Here is a 22,055-nt window from a genome sequence, read left to right on the forward strand (position 1 = left end):
GATCAACAATGGGTACTATCAGTCATACATATTACCACAGCAATTTAACAGATATAGATTTATTTCACATCAACGAGCTACTTGATATTGAATGTGATGATGGAAAACAACTACTAGTACCATATGAATGATATCTGGAATATGAAATAACACTCCTACAGCAGATCAACACTTATCCATGTTTTCTATAAGTAATACCAAATAGTATTTATAACACTCAGATACCATTGCTTCTTTGAAATAACACTCTTCAGCCAATTATGGAGTAATGAAAGATTAACATGGAACACAATGTTTACAGTCATGCAACTTAACAACACCTTGGTACTTAATTTTTCGATCATTCACACTTGCAGAGAAGGAACATAGACACCACAACAACGCATTAGCTATAATCATAAACACTGTGAACCGACAATTTACTGTAAAACCGTACTCAACCATATAGATTGAATGATACACTGACCAAAATATACCATACAGTACAACTGCAGTAATGTTACGCTGATCTTGACTCCAACCGAACTGGATCAGATATAGAACCGATACTTCTGGAATATAGCCATATTAACAATGGAAAGATAGACGTTTAAATTGCTATTGTTACCAGAACTATTACTATCCAGCTAAAAGCTGTTTAATGTGCAATACAACCAGTCAACATTGAACAACAACCAAAAGATACCTCATCACCATCAACAAAACTTGGCCAAGTGGAAATTACAGAAAGTGAATTAACCGAAGATCACGAATGTGACCTATAGAATTAGACTATTTACCGGATGTGTTATAACATAAGTAACACGACGGGTGCCACATTTGGAGCAAAATCTGCTTACCCTTCTGGAGCACATAAGATCAACCCCGGTTTTTGGTGGGGTTCGTGTTGCTTAGTCTTTATTTTTCTATGTTATGTCTTGTGTACTATTATTTGTCTGTTTGTCTTTTTATGTTAACCATGGGCTTGTTTATTTTCAGTCTATGAATTTGACTGTCTCACTTGTATTGTTCGCCCCTCTTCTAGTATATGTAGGCATTGTTCAATGTTTATTTCAGTCTTATTGTAAATTGAGAATGTGTTTTAGTATGTTATAAATCATATATGAGAATTTGAGTCAAATCTGTGAACATGATTTTGACAGCTAGTGTCGCTTTTAATAAAGAATGGTTCACTATCACTCTTTTTAAAAGTTGAATAAAATAACATCTTTATGTTTATTTCAAACTTCATTTATCAAATATATACATCAAGCTAAACAGAAATAGAATTGCTAATTAAGATGATCACTATGAGTATGAGAATCTTGGGTTTATTTACTGCTAGTTTTGTTTTTGTTTATTTGTATGTAATGGATTATTTTCTATCTTCACAATTACTTATGTTATTTTGTATTTGCTGTATAGTTTTCCATAATAATGACAGTTATAGTACATTGAGAACATGAAATATAAAAAAGAAGATGTGGTATGATTGCTAATGAGACAACTATCCACTATCCACAAAAGACCAAAATGACACAAACATTAACAATCATAGGTCACCGTACGGCATTCAACAATGAGCAAAGCCCATACCGCATATAATCAGCTATAAAAGGCCCCGATAAGACAATGTAAAACAATTCAAAGGAGAAAACTAATGGCCTTATTTATTTAAAAAAATGAAAGCACATTTTTATAGCAGACATCAGACATTGTATACAAAATGTGTTTGGGAGGGTTTCAATCCAGAAACATGATTTATCACAACTTAAAATCACATAACTTCGTTCATTCAAAAATAAAATTCTTATCATTATATTCATTCATGCTTCAGATCTAGACTTATTCATATTGTGTCCTGCTATTTTACAACAAAGATGGTTGAAGACACCAATATACCATTATAAATGAAGGATACAAAAGTTTCCCATACATGCCATAGATCCTTGATCATTCCAAGGATTTCAGCAAAACACAAAAGCAGTCATACCTTTTGTTATATGTCACTACAGCACACCTTTAGCTGTTAGATAACCTAATGTCAACCCAACTGAGATTAGGTCTCATGAGGGAAGTGTTCCCAAATCACAACTACTAATAAGAATTTAACACAATGAGTGTTAACAGACAACTTAAATGTACATATTGACTGTAGGTTACAGAATGTACACACATTAAACTTGTTCTTATACATATGTAATTGTTGATGTGACCCTCAAATAATCTACAAATACAAAATGCATGAAACTTTTATATACCTACGTGCTGTAAGACCTTAATATCTTTCACTTACAAAAGTCTGTTCTCTAAATAATGTTCATGATGTATTCCAATTAGACATAAACATGGAAAAAGTTGGGGCTTTTATCATGTTTATCTTATATAATTCTAATAAATCTTTAAATAGTAAATACAGGAGTTTATTCCAAACAATATTTCCATATGGTTTTAAAAATGTTGTATTACATCAAAAATATTATCATAAATTTTGTTACAACAAAAAACTACTCGCAGTTTTCATTAAAGAAATGGTCATAACAATAAAATATAAATATAAAATCCGAATAAATCAAATATATGTTTAATCACAATGACATACATGTATTTCTAAAAACATTAACAAAACATCAATGCCGAAAGACGGCTTCAGCAGAATTGGTAGATTGGCACATTTGAGGAATTACCTAAAACTTTATATGGACATGCTTAGCAAATATATCTGAAATCTGATGTTTTCAATCTTTGGCATTGCAGGATAGAAAAACAAAATCAACACAATATCCATATCATTAATTCATATGACACTATTATCAGTGTTATATAAAAAAATATCACTCCACATGGGAAAAGATAAATAGCCACAGCATAGGAGAAAAAAGTAATTCATATTAGAAAAAATATCTTAAATACAAATCATCTTCAATAAGATGTAAAATTAGTGAAGTATCTTCAACAGTGATGACTGTGAGGTATAACAATTATTGCATTTTGATTTGATGGACTTATGTGAAATTATGAAAAATATAAAATATGTTCTACCTGGCTTATTCATGTTATTCATATAAACTTTCCAGTGGGTTTCAGAAACTTTGATTCTAAATCCTTTATTGAAATAAATATCAGGGAAAATTGGTCATACCCTAAAATAGTAACCTTCAAAAAATATAACCATGACTACATGAAGAAGAAAATGTACATGTTTAAAAATTATCAAATGCAGTACTGACCAATGAATATAAACTAGAGGCTCTAAAGAGCCTGTGTCGCTCACCTTGGTCTATGTGCATATTAAACAAAGGACACAAATGGATTCATGACAAAATTGTATTTTGGTGATGGTGATGTGTTTGAAGTTCTTACTTTACTGAACGTTCTTGCTTCTTACAATTATATCTATAATGAACCTTGCCCATTAGTAACAGAGAAAAATATTTGGTAAAAATTTACATAAATTTACCGAATTAATGAAAATTGTTAAAAATTGACTATAAAGGGCAATAACGCCTTAAGGGGTCAATTGACCATTTAGGTCATGTTGACTTATTTGTAGATCTTACTTTGCTGAACATTATTGCTGTTTACAGTTTATCTCTATCTATAATAGTATTCAAGATAATAACCAAAAACGGCAAAATTTCTTTAAAAATTACCAATTGGAGGGCAGCAGGCCAACAACCGATTGTCCAATTCATCTGAAAATTTCAGGGCAGATAGATCTTGACCTGATAAACATTTTTATCCATGTCATATTTCCTCAAAATGCATTGGTTTTTGAGTTATAAGCCAAAAACTGCATTTTACCCCTATGTTCTATTTTTAGCGGTGGCGGCCATCTTGGTTGGTTGACCAGGTCACGCCACACATTTTTTAAACTAGATACCCCAAAGATGATTGTGGCCAAGTTTGGATTAATTTGGCCCAGTAGTTTCAGAGGAGAAGATTTTTGTAAAAGATTACTTTAATTTACGAAAAATGGTTAAAAATTGACTATAAAGGGCAACAACTCCTAAACGGGTCAACTGACCATTTTGGTCATGTTGACTTATTTGTAGATCTTACTTTGCTGAACATTATTGCTTTTTACAGTTTATCTCTATCTAAAATAATATTCAAGATAATAACCAAAAACAACAAAATTTCCTTAAAATTACCAATTCAGGGGCAGCAACCTAACAAAGGAATGTCAGATTCATCTGAAAATTTCAGGGCAGATAGATCTTAACCTGATTAACAATATTACCCCCATGTCAGATTTGCCCTAAATGCTTTGGTTTTTGAGTTATAAGCCAAAAACTGCATTTTACCCCTATGTTCTATTTATAGCCATGGTGGCCATCTTGGTTAGTTGGCGGGGTCACCGGACACACTTTTTAAACTAGATACCCCAATGATGATTGTGGCCAAGTTTGGTTAAATTTGGCCTAGTAGTTTCAGAGGAGAAGATTTTTGTAAAAGTTAACGCCGGACGACCACGACGGACGACGCCGGACGCCAAGTGATGAGAAAAGCTCACTTGGCCCTTTGGGCCAGGTGAGCTAAAAAGCCAATATCTTTATAAGTATCAAAATAAACTAAAATAAGCTCTGTATTCATGTTTGGAAGGTTTTTCGTTTGCAACTGCTACAATTTCAGTGCCACTAGCATTAATTTTCAATGAAATTCCCCCATCTTTAGATAGCTTTTTTGCAAGGTCAATTCTTAATACCCCTATCATTTTACATTCAGATTCAGTTGTGTATTTTGGGTCTGTTACCTCTGTTGCAAAGAATTCAAAATGAACACATTTGTGTTCGTCTACAACAGGGTAGTAAGTGTGTTCTGGTTCAAAATTTCCAATTTCTACCACTTGTCCTTTTGTCACATGAATATCGAAAATATCATCTATCAGTTTGCCATGGCTAGGACGCTTAGATACATCATCAACCCCATCTATATAGTTTCTTTGCATTGCTACTCCGTATGTATATCTAGAAACTCGTGAGGTAATTATTTCTGGTTCAAATCCATACAATACAGCTCCTTTCAGAACAGCTAGTCCAGGGTCTCTTGGAACAATAACATCTATTTCAGGTCCAAGTTTTTCTTTAATAGCATCTATCAAAACAGAAGATTCAGAAAATCCCCCAACTGCCAATAATGTCTGCACATCTGAAAGTTCTTCTTTGCGGAAAAGTCTTTCGAGTTCATCAGTAACATTCACAATTGAATAATCAAAGAAAGTTCGGAACAGTGAGTGATCGATCCTGAGTTTGTCTGATACAATTTTGATCTTTTTATTGAAGTTTGTTTGGGGTATAACATCCTTTAATGTATCCTCAGTAATTTCTTCATATTTGGTGAGCCAAACAAGTGGAAGTCTCACTGTGACTTTTTTAGTGTCTTCCGTAAAATTGGTTTTGGCATGCTCAAAATTATGCATAAGTTCATAATATTCTACCGGGTGATTCTCTTTAACAGCGTTTATGACATCTCCACCTAGCAATCGAACTAAGAACTTGTAAAACTCTCCGTTGACTGTGATTCCACCCCAATGTCCCCCACATGCTTGATGTATCTCTTTAACGGAATTTGGTCCTGTAACTTCATGAACAGTAATGTCTGTTGTTCCACCTAAAATGAAGTGAAGAGTGGAAAAACGCTCAGGAATATATGTTAATAGATACTATCCTCAATCTTGAACAATCACATTTTCATTTAAGTTAACCATGGTCAAATCCTAATTAAATTAATAAAAGTATTTGTTTTAAAGTTCCAGAACATAAAAAACATGTGAAATAGTCTGAAGTTGGTGGGATGACAACCACATTAAACCAAATGTATAATCTGATCAGTGAACTGTAAAGTTTTTGTAAAAAAAACTGATTTCATATTATATATATTCAAATGATCACAACATAATTTACATTTAATATCTTCATTCTGATTCATTATTGAGAATCTGTGACCACTGAAAAAACTGTCAAATCTAATTACTGTAAATTAAAAAATTATTGTGTGTATAATTTATTTACTGTGATTTTGATATTTTAGACTAAACACGAATCCTGTTTAATATATATATTTAAAATTTTCAAATACAAGTTTAAGTAATTACAAATGTAACCCTGTTGCATTTTTCACAACAATAAAAACATTGCAATAATTTCTGAATTAACAGTAAGAGATTGAAAAACTTTTATGAAAGAAAATCACTTCTGAAATTATCAATGAGAGTATTTATTAATGCGAACTTGATTCTGTTGCATTTTTCATATTAAAATTAAAACATTTCAATAATTTCTGAATTAACAGAACTTAATGGGCAAACACGAATTGACTGTTTTGAATGTTTTTTGTACCATATGATAAAGTAACAACTACAAAAGGTAACAAATAAAATTTGTATTGAAAAAAAAATGTTTATTTTTTTTCTGAAATTTTTATACCCTCGAGCCTCCTTAAATGTATATATAGAATAATGAGTAGTTTCGTTTTTGATACTGACTATATCATGTGGAATATCTAGACGAGCCTGTTAGGGCGAGTTGAGATATTCCACATGATATAGTCAGTATCAAAAACGAAACTACGTATTATTCTGTTTATTGGTAATTATGACGTCACACAATGTATTGCCTAATATTTTCAGTGATACAGCCAGTACGTTGATACTCGAAAATATTAGTCAGTAAGATCATAGGGAAAATATACGAATTACCGATAAACATGAATCATATCCTATTTATACTAACCTCCTTGATCAAAGACTACGTATTTGTCACCTTTTTGCATTCCGGCAATGGCTTTTTTACCATCTGTCTGTGTTTGTATGCCAACAGGCTGTCGTCTGCAATGTATAGATGCAGCTTCAGGTTCCAGTGCCAAGGTCAACTGATCATTGGAAATGTTTACCTACAGAAAAAATAAAAAAGTAATATGTGGAGAATGTGTACATAAGACAGCTACCCCAAACAATAAAAGACTGTTAACAGACACTTATCTGACCTGTGTAACCTTATCACAAATTTTTATATTTTGAGTCAAGGTCAACAATCAGTCCTCAATAATGGATAAATGTTCACAAAATATGTCATGCTATTTTTTCATCAAAAATTTAAAACAAAAATATGGACATCGGATGACTTAAAATGAAATATTTCACATAAGTTTTATTTACAAAGGACATACATCCTGTAAAATATACTTGATGTATCTGATTATAACTGTATACAGTTCTGACAAGAAATGTAGGCCTGTGAAACAGTTACAATGCATTTGTCAACATAAATAAATTTTAAAGAGATATAAGTACTCTTAAAATAATATTGGGGCTAATTTTCAAACACATCTGAGATATTACTGATATAAACCTTTTTATTTAAGAATTGAATGCTTCTTTTTGTAAATTTATTGGGGTGTAAAAGCGTTGACCGAAGTACATTTTGTATGAAGCGCGGAAGCGCTTCATTCTAAAAATGTACGCACGGTCAACGCTTTTACAACCCTATAAAGTTACAAAAAGAAGCATTCAATACTTATAATTACATTTTTTAGACTTTTTTTAGCTAGGATCATGAAAACAAGATTTTTATCAAGTTTTATCTAATTCACCTGTGCACTTTATTGTGAGACCTCGTGTCATCGGGAATGATAAATGTTATTGTCTAATGCAATTGCTTACGGAATAACATGTGGTGTGCAGTTAGCCAATCAGAATAACGTATTATAGTGAAACATACATCTAATGTAATTATATAAATATAAATTTTATAAAATCATATAAAGAATTTAATGTCTAAGAGAGCTTATAATTTTCCATAGAATTTAAAATTCAATGGGAGATAACTCATGTATTTTAACTATTTGATTTTGCACTGATATCTGAACTAATCCAAGACAATTGGATATGAATTTATAAAAATTTGGTGTTAATTGTAGTTAAAAGTGCTAATATAGACTAGACCGTTGGTTTTCCTGTTTGAATGGTTTTACACTAGTAATTTTGGGCCCTTTATAGCTTGTTGATCCGTGTGATCCAAGGCTCTGTGTTGAAGGCCGTACATTGACCTTTAATTGGGTTCTTCCTTTTACCTTTTCAGCAGCATCTCGCATGAACTGTTTTGCCTTCAGATCCCAGATAGCTGGAACAGTAAGCACCCAGTGAATGTCATCATTTGAGAAAGCCTTGGCGCCATGACCCTTAAGTAATTCATTCATAATTAATCCCTGGAAATAACCAATAACAGCTGCAAACACATCAACTGCTCTCATCTTCTTGTCACCATCATTTACATCAATGGATTCCTTCAGCCATGTATCTTTGGTTAATTCATCCTAAAACAAATAAATTTATTTCAAATCTATGATGTATTTACATGTATTCATATTGCTGGTATAACAAATATTCAAAAATACACATATACAATGTAGATGCTCTGAAACATGAACAGTGGTAACATAACTGATTTAATACTCTTCAACATTTTGCCATGATTAGAAAAAATATATACTGTAAACCAATTTTATAGTGTGACAGTCGAGGATACTATATTTCGTGTTCAGCCCGCTCTGTGAAAATTTGTGGTGATCTAGTTTTGCGATTTTAAAATTCACTTGATGTTGATTGATAAGGACATGAAGGGAAAATCCATGATTTAAATATTTGAAACAATTAATAATTGCAAAATTTCCTGTCAGGGCCTTTTGAGGTTGACTATACAGTATGGGTGTATCTCATTGTTGAAGAAGTAAAGTGGTCTTTAGTATAAATGCTTCTTCCACTTCATGATAAATCTAGTGGCAATCATACCACATCTCCTCATTTTGATAGTAGTGTTTCAACAGAAACTAATAAAGATGATGTTTTGTGCTTGGATATAAAGGCGATTTCTTTCTGAATATGCATGAAATATTTGCCACTGAACAATAAGCAACCAACAATTATTCAGTCTAACATAATAAAAAAAACAGGCACTGACACATAAGAATTTCGAGATAAATGGAACAACAAAGTTTCCTAAATTGAACTACAAATTTATTACTTAATTCTACCAATTAAATTTGTGATTTTACAAGTTTCTACCAACCTTCTCTTTGTACAGCATCATCTTAAAGTGTTCAAAATAATACCACTGAGAAAAATCAACTTTGTCAGGATTTTCTTGGTAAAAAGATTGAGCATCATATCCAAAGCTATGGAATGACAAATTTGGTTTAAACAGCACACATGTTGGGGCTTTGTAGTTCATCCACCCACCAGCCTTCCATGTCGGACACTGAATTTTTGGTTGATCCCTTTTATTTGTGAGATAGTCCTCATAGTCATGTCTGGTACAATAGGCAAACCCAGAATATGTTGTCCCAAAATCTATGGCAGCAACTACCAGTTTGTCATGTTTTATCTGAAAAATTAGAAAAATAAATATGTGATCACTCTCTAGTGACTATTGAAATAAGGCATTCACAGAAAATATACAAAAATATATTCTTCTTTCTTCTGAAGGTAAGGGACGACATCAAAAGATCGATGTAGGATAAAAAACTTAAATCAAATAGTTTGAGGTTGGGGGTCAACATTGCTGCATGTTTTGTTAATCCAAAATCGACTTTACATATATCCATATAGGTAAATCAATTTCTCCCAACAAATTAAGTTAAGAAAGGGGGGGGGGGGGCAGGGGGGGGGGGGGTTCAGTGAAAAAACTGTGAATAAAGTTATTTACCCTACATTGAACTTTTGATGTCGTTCCTAAACAGACCTCAATAAAAAGCAAACATATATTTTCAGAAATAAAAAAAATGTAGTTTATTTTAATCCTAACATACATGTTATATTTGCCACTGAACATTAAACACCAATTCAGCAATATTTAAAATGAGGGTATTGGGAACAAAAGTCTGTTCCCTTAGTTATAGACAGGTACAGGTACTGAGTTCACACATTAACTGCCTTAAAATATATGAATTTGTCAGTAGACATGGTAGAATGAAAATCTGACGAACAAAACAAGTAATTTGAAAGTGAAATTTGAAATTCTGATCTTCTAGAGTCAGCTACATTGCATATTTACAAGGAATGATTTAACTTCCTTATCTGACCCAGAATTCAACAAACTTAAAACACTTACGGCATCCATGGCCACTGTCTATGAATGGAAGGGTTTCGATCTACCTGAAATGATAAACACGATAAGTCTGATAAAAATGATAAGCCTGATAAACATGATAAGTCTGATAAAAATCTTCCTGAAATAATAAACATGATAAGTCTGATAAAAATCTTCCTGAAATGATAAACATGATACGTCTGATGAAAATCTTCCTGAAATGATAAACATGTTACATCTGATAAAAATCTTCCTGAAATGAAAACATGATAAGTCTGATAAAAATCTTCCTGAAAAGATAAACATGATAAGTCTGATAAAAATCTTCCTGAAATAATAAACATGATAAGTCTGATAAAAATCTTCCTGAAATGGTAAACATGATACGTCTGATAAAAATCTACCTGAAATGATAAACATGATTGTAAGTCTGATAAAAATCTAATGGAAATGATAAATATGATAAGTCTGATAAACATGATAAGCCTGATAATGATTATCTCATTACAGTATCTTGCTGACAGTGTATACATGATATGCAGACCTGAAAACAATGATCAACAATTATAATGTATTTTAATATGATGTTGAAGTAAACAAATAAGTTGTTATTTTCTGACTGACAGACTTAAAGAGGGACTGATGACCAGATTTGAAAACATAATAGAGAAAGGCTGGATTGCGGGGGGGGGGGGGGGGGGGGGGGGGGGGGCGGGGGGGGGTTCTTTAATGTTTAGGTTACTTTTCTCTATTCTTTATTTTGTTTTTCAATTCTATTTGCTTTATCATCCCATTATTTCCATTTTTAATTTTGGTCCATTATTATCAATGACCTGTTATTCTGTCACAAAATAGAAGTTCCTTCATAATAAATATAAGTTCCCAATGGAAAAAGTATTCTGGAATATTATTTCCATTGAAATAAATATTACAATAAATCTCTCACTTATTTGACAGTTGTATCAAATTCTGTAATATTTAGAACGATACCTGAACAAAACAGAATTGCCAGCATTACACATGGTACAGTTCATATACAAAATGTATCTTAATCTATAAATCAGGTTTCTATAAACCTTGATAAAAGTTTAAATGTAATAAAAAATTTGCATCTAGCCTAGGGTGTTAATAAAAAAAAAGAAGAAGTGGTATCATTACTTAAAGCCTTAATTTGATCATGTCAGATTGATAAAATTAAACTAAAATATAATTTTACAGATTAATAACACACACCTTAATAATGATCAATAATGAAAATTGAGCATGGCAATAGCACATCAAGTCAAGACCATAATCATTTCCATTGAGTTGAAAAGGGTAACTATCTTGACCTCCATATATATATATATTCAAATTTACTATTATAACAGTTTGCATTGTACTAACCTTCTCTACTTAACCAGCCAATAAGTCTTCAATTTTCATTCAAGGTCATTTCACAAGCTCAATGCGTCAGTTGTTACGAAGAAAAATACCCTATAAAACCCCCAGTTTCTAAAAATAGTAACAATTAAATCCCATCATAAACAGCCTCAGTCCAAATAATTAGGATGATTCTATTTATTTTAATAATGCTTCTTCACAGACAATCATAAATTGTAAAAACCATCCTTTTCAAGACGCCACAACCATCTCGACTGGTACAGTCTGGGATCATGAAAAGTAAAATGAATAAGTTTGCAAACTATGAGGTCATTTTGATCTATGATACATGTAAATGCATGTCGGTACAGGTAAAAATATAAGCGTACATTAGCTGGTATATTTGAAATAATACTTACTATGATCAACTGAATGTGTAAAATTATTACTTTTAGTTAACCATGGCGGGTAGAGTGGAAACAGCACGAAAATAGCATTTGTACTTTCGTTTTAGGATGTGTGTATTGCCTCCAGCTTTACAGCCCACTGATTTCGTTTCCGGTGAAAACGTCACAGTCACATGTTTTACAATCGACCCGCCTACAATGTAATAAACACGATTACTTTACAGTTAAAAAATGCTCATCTCTCATTTATGCCCCCAGGAGTTGAAGGTATATTAACAACATACTACAAAGGTCTAAGCTACTCATCGCGATCGGTATGCATGAAAATAGGTCGGCTAGGGAATGCTGACAGTTTATGTTCATCATTTTATTTAAAAAGGGAGGGGGGAGGATTTTGAAAACAAATAACTCATCATCAGCCTTGATGATAAAAAAATAAATGGTTTGTTATGTGGTAGTTTCATTTGAAAATAAATTACCTGACTTGTATTGTATTGAAAATAAGTATGAGATGGCACCAGATTCTTCATAAATCGAGTCATTTTTTTTTCAAATTTTAATAATAAAAGTGTACTAAATATAATATACTTGGAAATTTCTACAAGTTGGTTTGATTTAACTTGAGGTATGTTGCCTCAGAAACATTTACCTCACGTTTATTACAGGTCTGTAACTACATTGAGGCAAATGCCTCACGTAGAAAATTTCAAAACCAAAAGCTTGTCTCCATATCAAATTGTATTCACTGTGAGTGACTTACAAGAAGCAAGTTCTGTTCTCCCTCAGACGTTGCCCTTTAGTGTTCGGGATCAATGTTTCTTATTTGTTTGTCTGCCCTTCTGAATTCTGTTAGTGTTGTATTCATTTTGGAATTTAGTAATTTTGTTGTTAACTTGATCTACATTAGTGGCAAGGTTTCGGTGCAAAATATAGCTGACATGCATTTTGTGTCCGGACACATGGACACAACGATAAATTACAAATACTGAATACAGTAATTCAGTTTAACATAGATGCTTGATTTAATATAAATGACCACATGACAAATGACACAATTGAAAATTCAATCAGATTCAATTTTCTTATATAAATAAATTATACTAATCATGTATATTGGTCTTTTTGTGACCTCACGTGTGTGGTAAAATTTGTTGATTGATACACGTGTCTATTCTAGTAAATAAATTAATCTACAAAGTGAGAGCACTTTCCATTTTCATCACCTAAGAGTCGAATAACCTTTTTGAAAGGCTAACGCTTGTACCGTTTCACTGCTTTAATTTTGGATGTAACGCATCTCAGTGCTGATTTACTGAAATTAAATTTGTTTATCAGCTCAGCTATAAGTGTGTCATGTGTCCCTGACGTCATCAACATTTTTATTTTAGGATTTTCTCTGTAAAAATAAAATTAAATTTTAAGGAATGATTGAACTTCTTTTTCTAACTTATCAAAATAGCATCTACAAATTCGGTGCACTCTTTTAAGTATGCATCACTTTTATTTTTTACTTTTAAAATATTATTTCTCCAGAAAAAAAAAACCATTACAGTCATTCCATATGTATAAAAAACAACAACATTTGTGTTTGACACTGAATTTCAAGTGAGTAAACCACATGCTTATGGACTGACAAATAGCAGTGTATGTAAAGTGCGGATCCTAAAATATAATTTTTACTGTATATGCCATAAATGTCTAATGTAGAATGATAAATAAACAGACGAACCTTTTTTTAATTTTTGAAGAAAATGAAGAAAATGAGTTAAAATGTATATGTTCAGTAATACATAATACTAATAAAACAAAGTAAGAGATGCGAACGGGGTTTTAACGCGCCAAAAAGCCATCCAGCTGTGAAATATATATACCAAAAAAGGTGAATATTTATGACATTTCACGAACAGATCGTGCAGGTGCTTGTTGCAGTAAAAAATATTCATTTTAATACAATTAATAGAGTTGTATAAAGTAGAATATGTTTTGTCATTCAGTTTCTTCATATTTAACTAAATTCCACTATGATGATTTCGTAATGCTAGTCATGTTTACTGTCGAATAATGATACTATTCTTTCATTTTCACTGTGGAGAGAATCATTAGTATTGTACAGTTGTATATATGCGGTGCATTTTCACTGTATAATTTTTTTTTTTTTATCTATAACAGCCCATTTCTTTAAGCATGTAGAGCAAGACTTTAGTTGACTTGCTTACTTTTCTTTTATTGGATAATCATTATGATAACACCAAATTTAATTCAAATATTAAAAATACAGGTTAAACTATGCCTATTCATCTATAATACTAAAAAGACGAGGTCCAATTTGTCAGCCGTCATCACGTAAAATCGACGAATCAAAGAATTCAACTTTATATACAACTAATATAATGCAAAGGTGAAGATTAAAAATTACATCACTCCAGGTCCTTTTGTTTTCCACGTAATTAATATTGCCAATAATTAAGAAGTACCGGGTCGAGTCCGATACCGATACCAATAGTATATTTACCTGTTACCTATTACCTTATCTGTACGTTCCGCATCTGACAGGCGCACCACCAATTCAGGATTAATATGCTATATACACGGGTCATAATCACAGGGTTGACACTACTAAATTGTCAAATTGTGACCTATTGTAGTATTTTAATCAGTAAGACTTTCTAAGAGGTTAACAATACGAATACTAAAAATCTGGACTTAAAATAAGGCGTATAGGTACAGTTTTCAATTTTTCAGCGGGTATGACGTTAAACAGCGAATCAAAGAATTCAACTTTATTTATAACTAATAAAGGACAAATCTGTTGATTAAAAAAAATACTCCATTCCAGGACCTTTTGTCACGTTTCCAAATAATTAATATTACCAATAATTGATAAGTTCAAGTTCGACGGGTTCAAACAGAAAGATTTGAAAGCAGAGAAAACTGTGTATCTTAAAATCGGCATGACTTTCAGATGACAATATTAATACTAAAATAAGGCGTGCGCATATTTATATACTTTAATTCAGTCACGGACCCGCGATATCACGTGTGTGCTCTAGTATTGTTTAAAAATGTCAATCTTATTTACAAAGTTTGTATAAACAATTAAACAAACAAGCAAGCAAGCCAACCAAAGTTTTACTTTACATGCATTAGGAAATTAGCTGTAATGCCTTAATTTAGCCGACTTGCTCAAACAATAGATAAAGTAAGAGAAAGATTTGATAAAATTTAACTTGCGGAGAAATGTTTGGTTTTAAAACACTCTAATAAATTCAATAGAAATACCATTTATTTTAAATGTATTCCATTTAGTTTCTTATAAAGCGTATAGGGATCTTTATCCTTATTTTTTTCATCCATTTCCATGATACTTCACCACTAATTACGTTCATCTTGATATAGATTGAACCTTTGTTTTCCCGTTTAAAAGGTTTTACACTGGAGCCCTTTATAACTTGCTGTTCGGTGTGAGCCAAGACTCCATGTTGAAGACCGTATTTTGACGTATAATGGTCTACTTTTATATATTGTGACTCGGATGGAGAGTCGTCTCATTGTCACATACGACATCTATATATGGCTTTAAAACGAAACGAGACGGGATAAAAAGGGATAAAAAAAATCCACGCTTCTTTTTTAATATATTTATAAGGTAATCGGAAAAAAAAGTCACAGGAAAAAAAGTCACAGGATAAAAAGTCATAATATCCCTAGGAAAAAAAGTCACAGGAAAAAAAGTCACAAGAAAAAAAGTCACAGGAAAAAGAGTCACAATTTGTTTAAGTAAACTAATTTGTCAGACATATGTTGGAATGCATGTGAACAGTCACTATGTACATGTATGCAATAAATAATTAAACTGGAGTTTTTGAATGCATTGAAAAAAGTCATAATATATTTGTATTGGATTACTTATTTAAGTTATGTTAGTGGTGAATTTTTAAAAACTATAAAGGAATTATATATAAACTTATAAAAATGTATTGGAATAAATAATGTTCTTTCTTTCAAAATTGACTTTTTAACAAACAGGGAAAACTAATTGTGTCCTTTATTTGCTATTGAGCATAAGTTGTATTTCATTGATATGGCTTCCTACGAAGACAGGAAATGAAAGGTCTACAAAGGGGAAAGGGCGCCTGAAGGAAGGTGCCACAAGAAGCCACACGTCGATATCAACAATCCCTAGATATATAAATATATATAAATACTAAGCTATTATTAATGGCAATGAGATGTTTGATTAACACTAAATTACAGAATACTTATCTTTATAAAAATAAAAAAAAAACATGTGGTCAAGTTATATATTGAACTTTTAACTTGTATTCAAATTGAAGGAAATTGTTGCTGTTAAACTCACATCTCTTTCATAAGAGATATAAACCAAAAATAATTACAACAAATCCTTGAAAACATGTATCAGAAGTACACCAGCACGTACATGTTCCATTTAGATGTTTTGCGATTTATTTCTAAATTTCCAAAGCTAGTCGTATAAAATGAATTAAAAAATGTCTATTTCCAAACAAAATATATCTATTGGGAATGTTTCCCAATATATTCATGTATGTGCGGCCTTATGACCATTTCCATAAAAATACAAATTGGGAATGTTTCTCCTGTTAATACATGTATGTGCAGACCATATGACTATTTCATACAAAAAAAATATATTATGACTTTTTTTCCTGTGATTTTTTTTCCTGTGACTTTTTTTCGGTGACTTTTTTCCGTGACTTTTTTCCTGTGACTTTTTTTTCCTACATTCATTTATAATGGGCTTAATATGAGTCAGAATAGAGTAAAATAGTGGGTCGCATTTGGGTATAAGCGTGACGCCGGATTGCCGATTTTTTGCAAGCGTACAGGTGAAAGTCAAATGATTGTGTCGTGAAAAACGAGAAATGAAGTCTAGCGGGACACGGATAATTACAAAAAATGAGAACTGCATAGTATAAGCGGGATACGGGAATCTGACAAAACAATAAGCGGAATACGGGAATCTGCCAAAACAGTAAGCGGGATCCGGGATCAGAACCCCCCAATGAGACCTCAAGAATAAGATATTTTTGTATATTCATCCTATTGTTACAGTCATGCCTTCAATAACAAATGTATCCGATGCATGCATTTTTTTTTATATTTTTGGTCCCTTTTTCAATTTTGTGGGGTCCAAATTTATAGAAAAAAGTCCTTTAATATAGATATTTGGGATTCGTTGACATGCTAAATCTAACCGTGTATCTAGTTTGGGGATTTTTTGCCTAGTTGCTGAAATAGCCTACATAGAGTTCCAAAGGGTCTTAAATCAACAAAAATGAATTGTAACATGCATTTCGTGTACAATAACCCAAAGGTGTATGGTTTTACCTCTTCGGTAGTATCCATTCGCGGATCTATAATTTTTCATTTTGAGAATTGCTTTTGTTACAAGTTTGAAAAGCTATATATTTGATGAAGAATGAATGAGGAATTTGTATTTCAATTGGAAAATACATGTATCATAAATTCTAAAGTCATCAACTTTTTTTCCGTTTGTTGCAAGTGCATTTATCACATAATTCTACTGAATAAAAATTCCTCGCATCTTTGAAAATTCTACATTAATAATGACTGCACTAACAGTGATTATTCATCGCATCTATAGTTAAAATGGATCGCTTTCAATAGTCGATATGCTATATTATGATGCTTTTATAACACTTATTTGAACTTTAATGCTATGTTTGTATATTATAAAGACATATTACAATGAAAATATGTAAAAACTTATCTTCAAATCACTTAACTTGATATTTTCAAAACATAAACAAATACAGTTTTCCCATGATCCTTTATTCTACAATAGACATACCGGTGCATTACGTTTGCGCGCAGTACCATTACATTTGCGCGCATTACCATTACATTTGCGCGCAAAAATCATTACGTTTGCGCGTAGCATTTGATTACATTTGCGCGCATTTTTTTTGACAGATAAACTCAGGTAAAATACTGGTAATATATGTAATACTTATTTATTTATTAATGTGTTCAAGTATTTACAAGTATCAGTACATTTAAATCTCATTAAGCAGGGAAAAAAGAGATAAAGCGGCATATTGTTTTCGATTTTCAGATACAATTCAAAAGGTGTATGCAAAATGTTAAGAAAATCTGTGACATAGCCAATTAATTGTGATATGACCTTCAGGTCAAATTATGAAAATACATAATTTGAATTAACAAACTATTTTTAAATTTAATAATTGATATGAAAATACAAAAAAAAAGTTTTTTGTAATTTGTTTATTGGCAAAAAAACTACATATATAAATAAGCATAGTAAGCATCAGCAATTCGCGACAAGTACATACAGTTGATATTTTGAATCATTCAATAAACGTATAATATAAATAATAATAATGTAAAAAAAAAGAAAAGAACATTTAAACCTGAGGTAGCATTGATTGGGTAGATATTTTTATTACGTAGAGTTTACTTGTAAAGTCAATCTATCAGTTACCATAAACATATAGTCATTTATAATTTAATATGATTTTTATTTATATTTTTACCTGAGATTACCTGTAAAATGAATGCGCGCAAATGTAATCAAAAGCTGCGCGCAAACGTAAAACATTTTAATCCCCAAATGCGCGCAAACGTAATGCGCCCAGACATACCCGCATACAACAGTAAAAATGAACTAGCTGGATTCGCACTTTATATACACTGAATAGGGCTTATATGAATATACCCTATTTTAGTAATGGCAAAGCTTATCGAGACCAAATATGAAAGAATTGTTTTTATGATAAATCCCACTATACTTCCGATCTATGTCAGGATTATATCTTTTTCAATTTCATTTTAATTTATAAAGTAGAACATCAAAAGAATCAATTTCAATTAGAATATAAACCTTTGATATAAATATCTAGAGATGCTTATTCTTAATATTTACATCTGATCATATGAAGTATTATGAACTCTAGATATTTCTCATCCTTACTTCTTCCTCTTTATCAAATAATTTGATGACTTTGAGGATTAAGGTGAACGTAAAGTAGGGCCTTTGACCTGTTTACGAAATTGTGTACTTTTTTCTGTAACGTTTGTAAAAAAAATCATTAATTATTGTTGAATTTTGTGATTGTATGGCTTTATATTTATACAATATAACATTTATAGCCATTATTGATTGTTTTTTGCTGGCTAAACGTTCAGTGGCTACTATTTCATAAACATTAAGGACGAGAGACTAACAAATATAACACAAAGTAGATTGTGCAAGACAGACAGACTGAGGCGAAGGGCTGGAAATTTGAGCTGCAACTGGGAAACAAAGATAAAACTGAGAATGGCAACGATGAGTTCTTCAAATGTACAAAAAAAACAGCCAAAGGCCACCAATACGTCTTTGAAACAGCTTGACCCTTAACAAATATGGTGTACTAGTTCAGTGAAAAAGAAATTAACACGAAACTCCGAAACATATAAATGAACCAAATTAAAAAAGCATACAAGACTTAACAAGTCCGAAGGTTCCAGACTTAACTGTTTGTTTCTATATATGTTGTGTTGCATTGTCGTTTTTTTTTATTGCACTTCAGTGTTTCTTTTGTTTCGTTGTTTTCCTATTATAGTTTTCGTGTTTTCCTCGGTACGAATGAAGTCCGTGCATCCATGCTAACATTAAGTAATTGTTGAAAGCAAAAATCTTGTGATATACTTTTTCAGTAATATAGAGATTTCTTGTGTGAAAATCACATAGGTTGATACATGCACAAGCGAATCGAACAAGTTGAGACCTACCGAATTAAACTATTAACTGGATTTGATATATCAAAAGCGACACGACGGGTACCATATGTGGAGCAGGATCTGCTTACCCTTCTGGGGCACATGAGATCACCCCTAGTTTTTGGTGGGGCTCGTGTTGTTTATCTTTTAGTTTTCTATGTTGTGTCATGTGTACTATTGTTTGTCTGTTTGTCCTTTTCATTTTTATCCATGGCGTTGTCAGTTTAATTTTTATTTATGAGTTTATCTGTCCCTCTGCAAAATGTCTGGTATCGTTCGTTCCTCTTTTGAGATATATAAACAACATAAGAGGGTGACAAGTGATATCATTTCAATCTAAAAGGGACAATTTACAAAAGGAAATGAAAAATCATATCATTTTAAATCGTAAACTTTGGAGTAGGGGCAATAAGGCCCTTATTTGGCCCAAAAATTACTGCATATTTTAAAGTTATCATACATATTCTTAAATTACTGAAAACTTGTCTAAGGTATATTAAGGTACAAACAAAAACACACAAAAATTAACATCGAACAAGTTACCATGGCAACAAATCATAACCTAATTTGCATATTTTGTTAAATTTCGTAATTTTCCTTGTTATTTAATCAAATTTTAAGTATATTTTAGACTGAAAAAGTATGTGCGCACTCAAGAAACAACTTAATATTTGATGAGATAATGCCAATAGTTATAATAAAGCTTTTGTTAAATTATTTTCTTGTTTCTCGGCTGCGCAGGATGTTTCAACAGCGGAAATAAAGTCAGAAAACTGCATAAATTCTGTATTTTTCATGTTTTTTGTGAAAACAGTACATATTATGACGTAATTGTGACGTCATCAGATAAAAATCTTAATGTTTTTCATTTTTTTTCTTGACCCTATGAATTTCTAAACATTATGTGCCAATTTAAAATAGTTATCAAACACTTCATTTTCTTGGGCCAAAACAAGGCCCCTACTCCTTTTGGAATTAAGCTTCTCGTTAAAGATATAGATATCCAGATCCAGGAAGAGGCAGTGTTCATTGTTAAGTTTTATTGACTTTATTTAATGCCAATTCACCAGGATCAATCTTTTTAGTGTACATACTTAAGTCGTCATTCTTAAAAGCCAATATATCATCAACATATCTATAAGTGTTATCAAACTTTTGTTTCAGATGTTGTTAGAATGGGTCTTTGCTTTCCTTTACATGTCAGTCGGAAGACGCACGGTGTTAATGTTTGTGAAGTTAGCAGCCGGTTCGTTTTTCGATATTCGATACTCAATATCCAATCGGCTGATAAATACTTAAAGTCACTTTATGTAATATTGGTGGAATTTGGGTTCAAATTATCGTTTTTATTATAAAAAGTATCAATGACCACGTAGAGATTTTTTTTTACATTTATTGTATATGTCTGGAGATGTCATGTCATGTCAGTAACTGCTAGTAGTCTGTTGTTATTAATGTATTTTTGTCCTTTTGTTTATTTTCTTTGTTACCTCTTCTGACATCGGACTCTGGAGATGAATTTTACTGTGCGTATTGTTATGCGTTTACCTTTATACATTTGCTAGATGTATAGGGGAAGGGTTGAGATCTAAAAAAACATGTTTAATTCCGACGCATTTTTGCGTCCGTCCCAAGTCAGGACCCTCTGGCCTTTGTTAGTCTTTTGTGATTTTTGATTTTAGTTTCTTGTGTATATAATTCAGAGTTTAGTATGACGTCCATTATTACTGAACTAGTATGTATATTTGTTTAGGGGCCAGCTGAAGGACGCCTCTGGGAGCGGGAGTTTCTAGCTGCATTGAAGACCTATTGGTGACTTTCTGCTGTTGTCTGTTCTATAGTCGGGTTGTTGTCTCTTTGACACATTCCCAATTTCCATTCTCAATTTTATGATACTAATTTAATTTAAGTTTATTTGAAAAATCGCACATCTTGTTAAAAAAAGACCGACAAGTTTCATGAACAGTTAACAGTACAAATTTTCATATTTTATGAAATAGGAAACCGTTTTTTTCCCTCAAATGTAATCAAACTTAACAAACAGTAGTGTACACGGAAACAGACAATCAATGATTTAACGGTATTGACTTTTTTTTTAAAATTCAAACTAAAATTTTATATCGTGAAATTGGAAATCAGGAAACCGGAAAAATTTAATGTCAAAATATTTACTCAACATTTAAAATAACTACTGATATAAAAAATAATTCATATTTTATATCTTAGTCGAATACCCATATCAGAATGTAGCTATAAAAAAAACCTTAATGGCCTTATTTAAAAATGTGAAATTTTCAAACGGGTAAACAAATTGATGATGCCTAGGACAAATCAATACTCTTACCCGAAAAATAAGAATGAAAGACAATCTTCAATAACAACAGTTAACATTTAAATCATATTTTGACGACAATATCAATCAGGACACATTCAACTG

The 22,055-nt window shown here is 31.6% G+C and overlaps 1 protein-coding gene across 1 annotated transcript; it reads right to left on the minus strand.

Annotated features, from left to right (window-relative positions):
* Nucleotides 1-2,547: 2,547 nt before the first annotated feature.
* Nucleotides 2,548-10,175, minus strand: LOC134698135 (heat shock 70 kDa protein 12A-like). The gene is made up of 5 exons (XM_063560426.1): nt 10,089-10,175; nt 9,048-9,362; nt 8,053-8,295; nt 6,714-6,873; nt 2,548-5,592 (listed from the first exon to the last, which is right to left on the minus strand). Exons 1-5 carry the CDS (start codon nt 10,095-10,097, stop codon nt 4,544-4,546), a joined length of 1,776 nt encoding a protein of 591 aa, XP_063416496.1. The 5' UTR covers nt 10,098-10,175; the 3' UTR covers nt 2,548-4,543.
* Between the last annotated feature and the right edge of the window lie 11,880 nt (nt 10,176-22,055).

This window comes from Mytilus trossulus, chromosome 14 (assembly GCF_036588685.1).
Source record: "Mytilus trossulus isolate FHL-02 chromosome 14, PNRI_Mtr1.1.1.hap1, whole genome shotgun sequence".
Classification (NCBI taxonomy): domain Eukaryota; kingdom Metazoa; phylum Mollusca; class Bivalvia; order Mytilida; family Mytilidae; genus Mytilus; species Mytilus trossulus.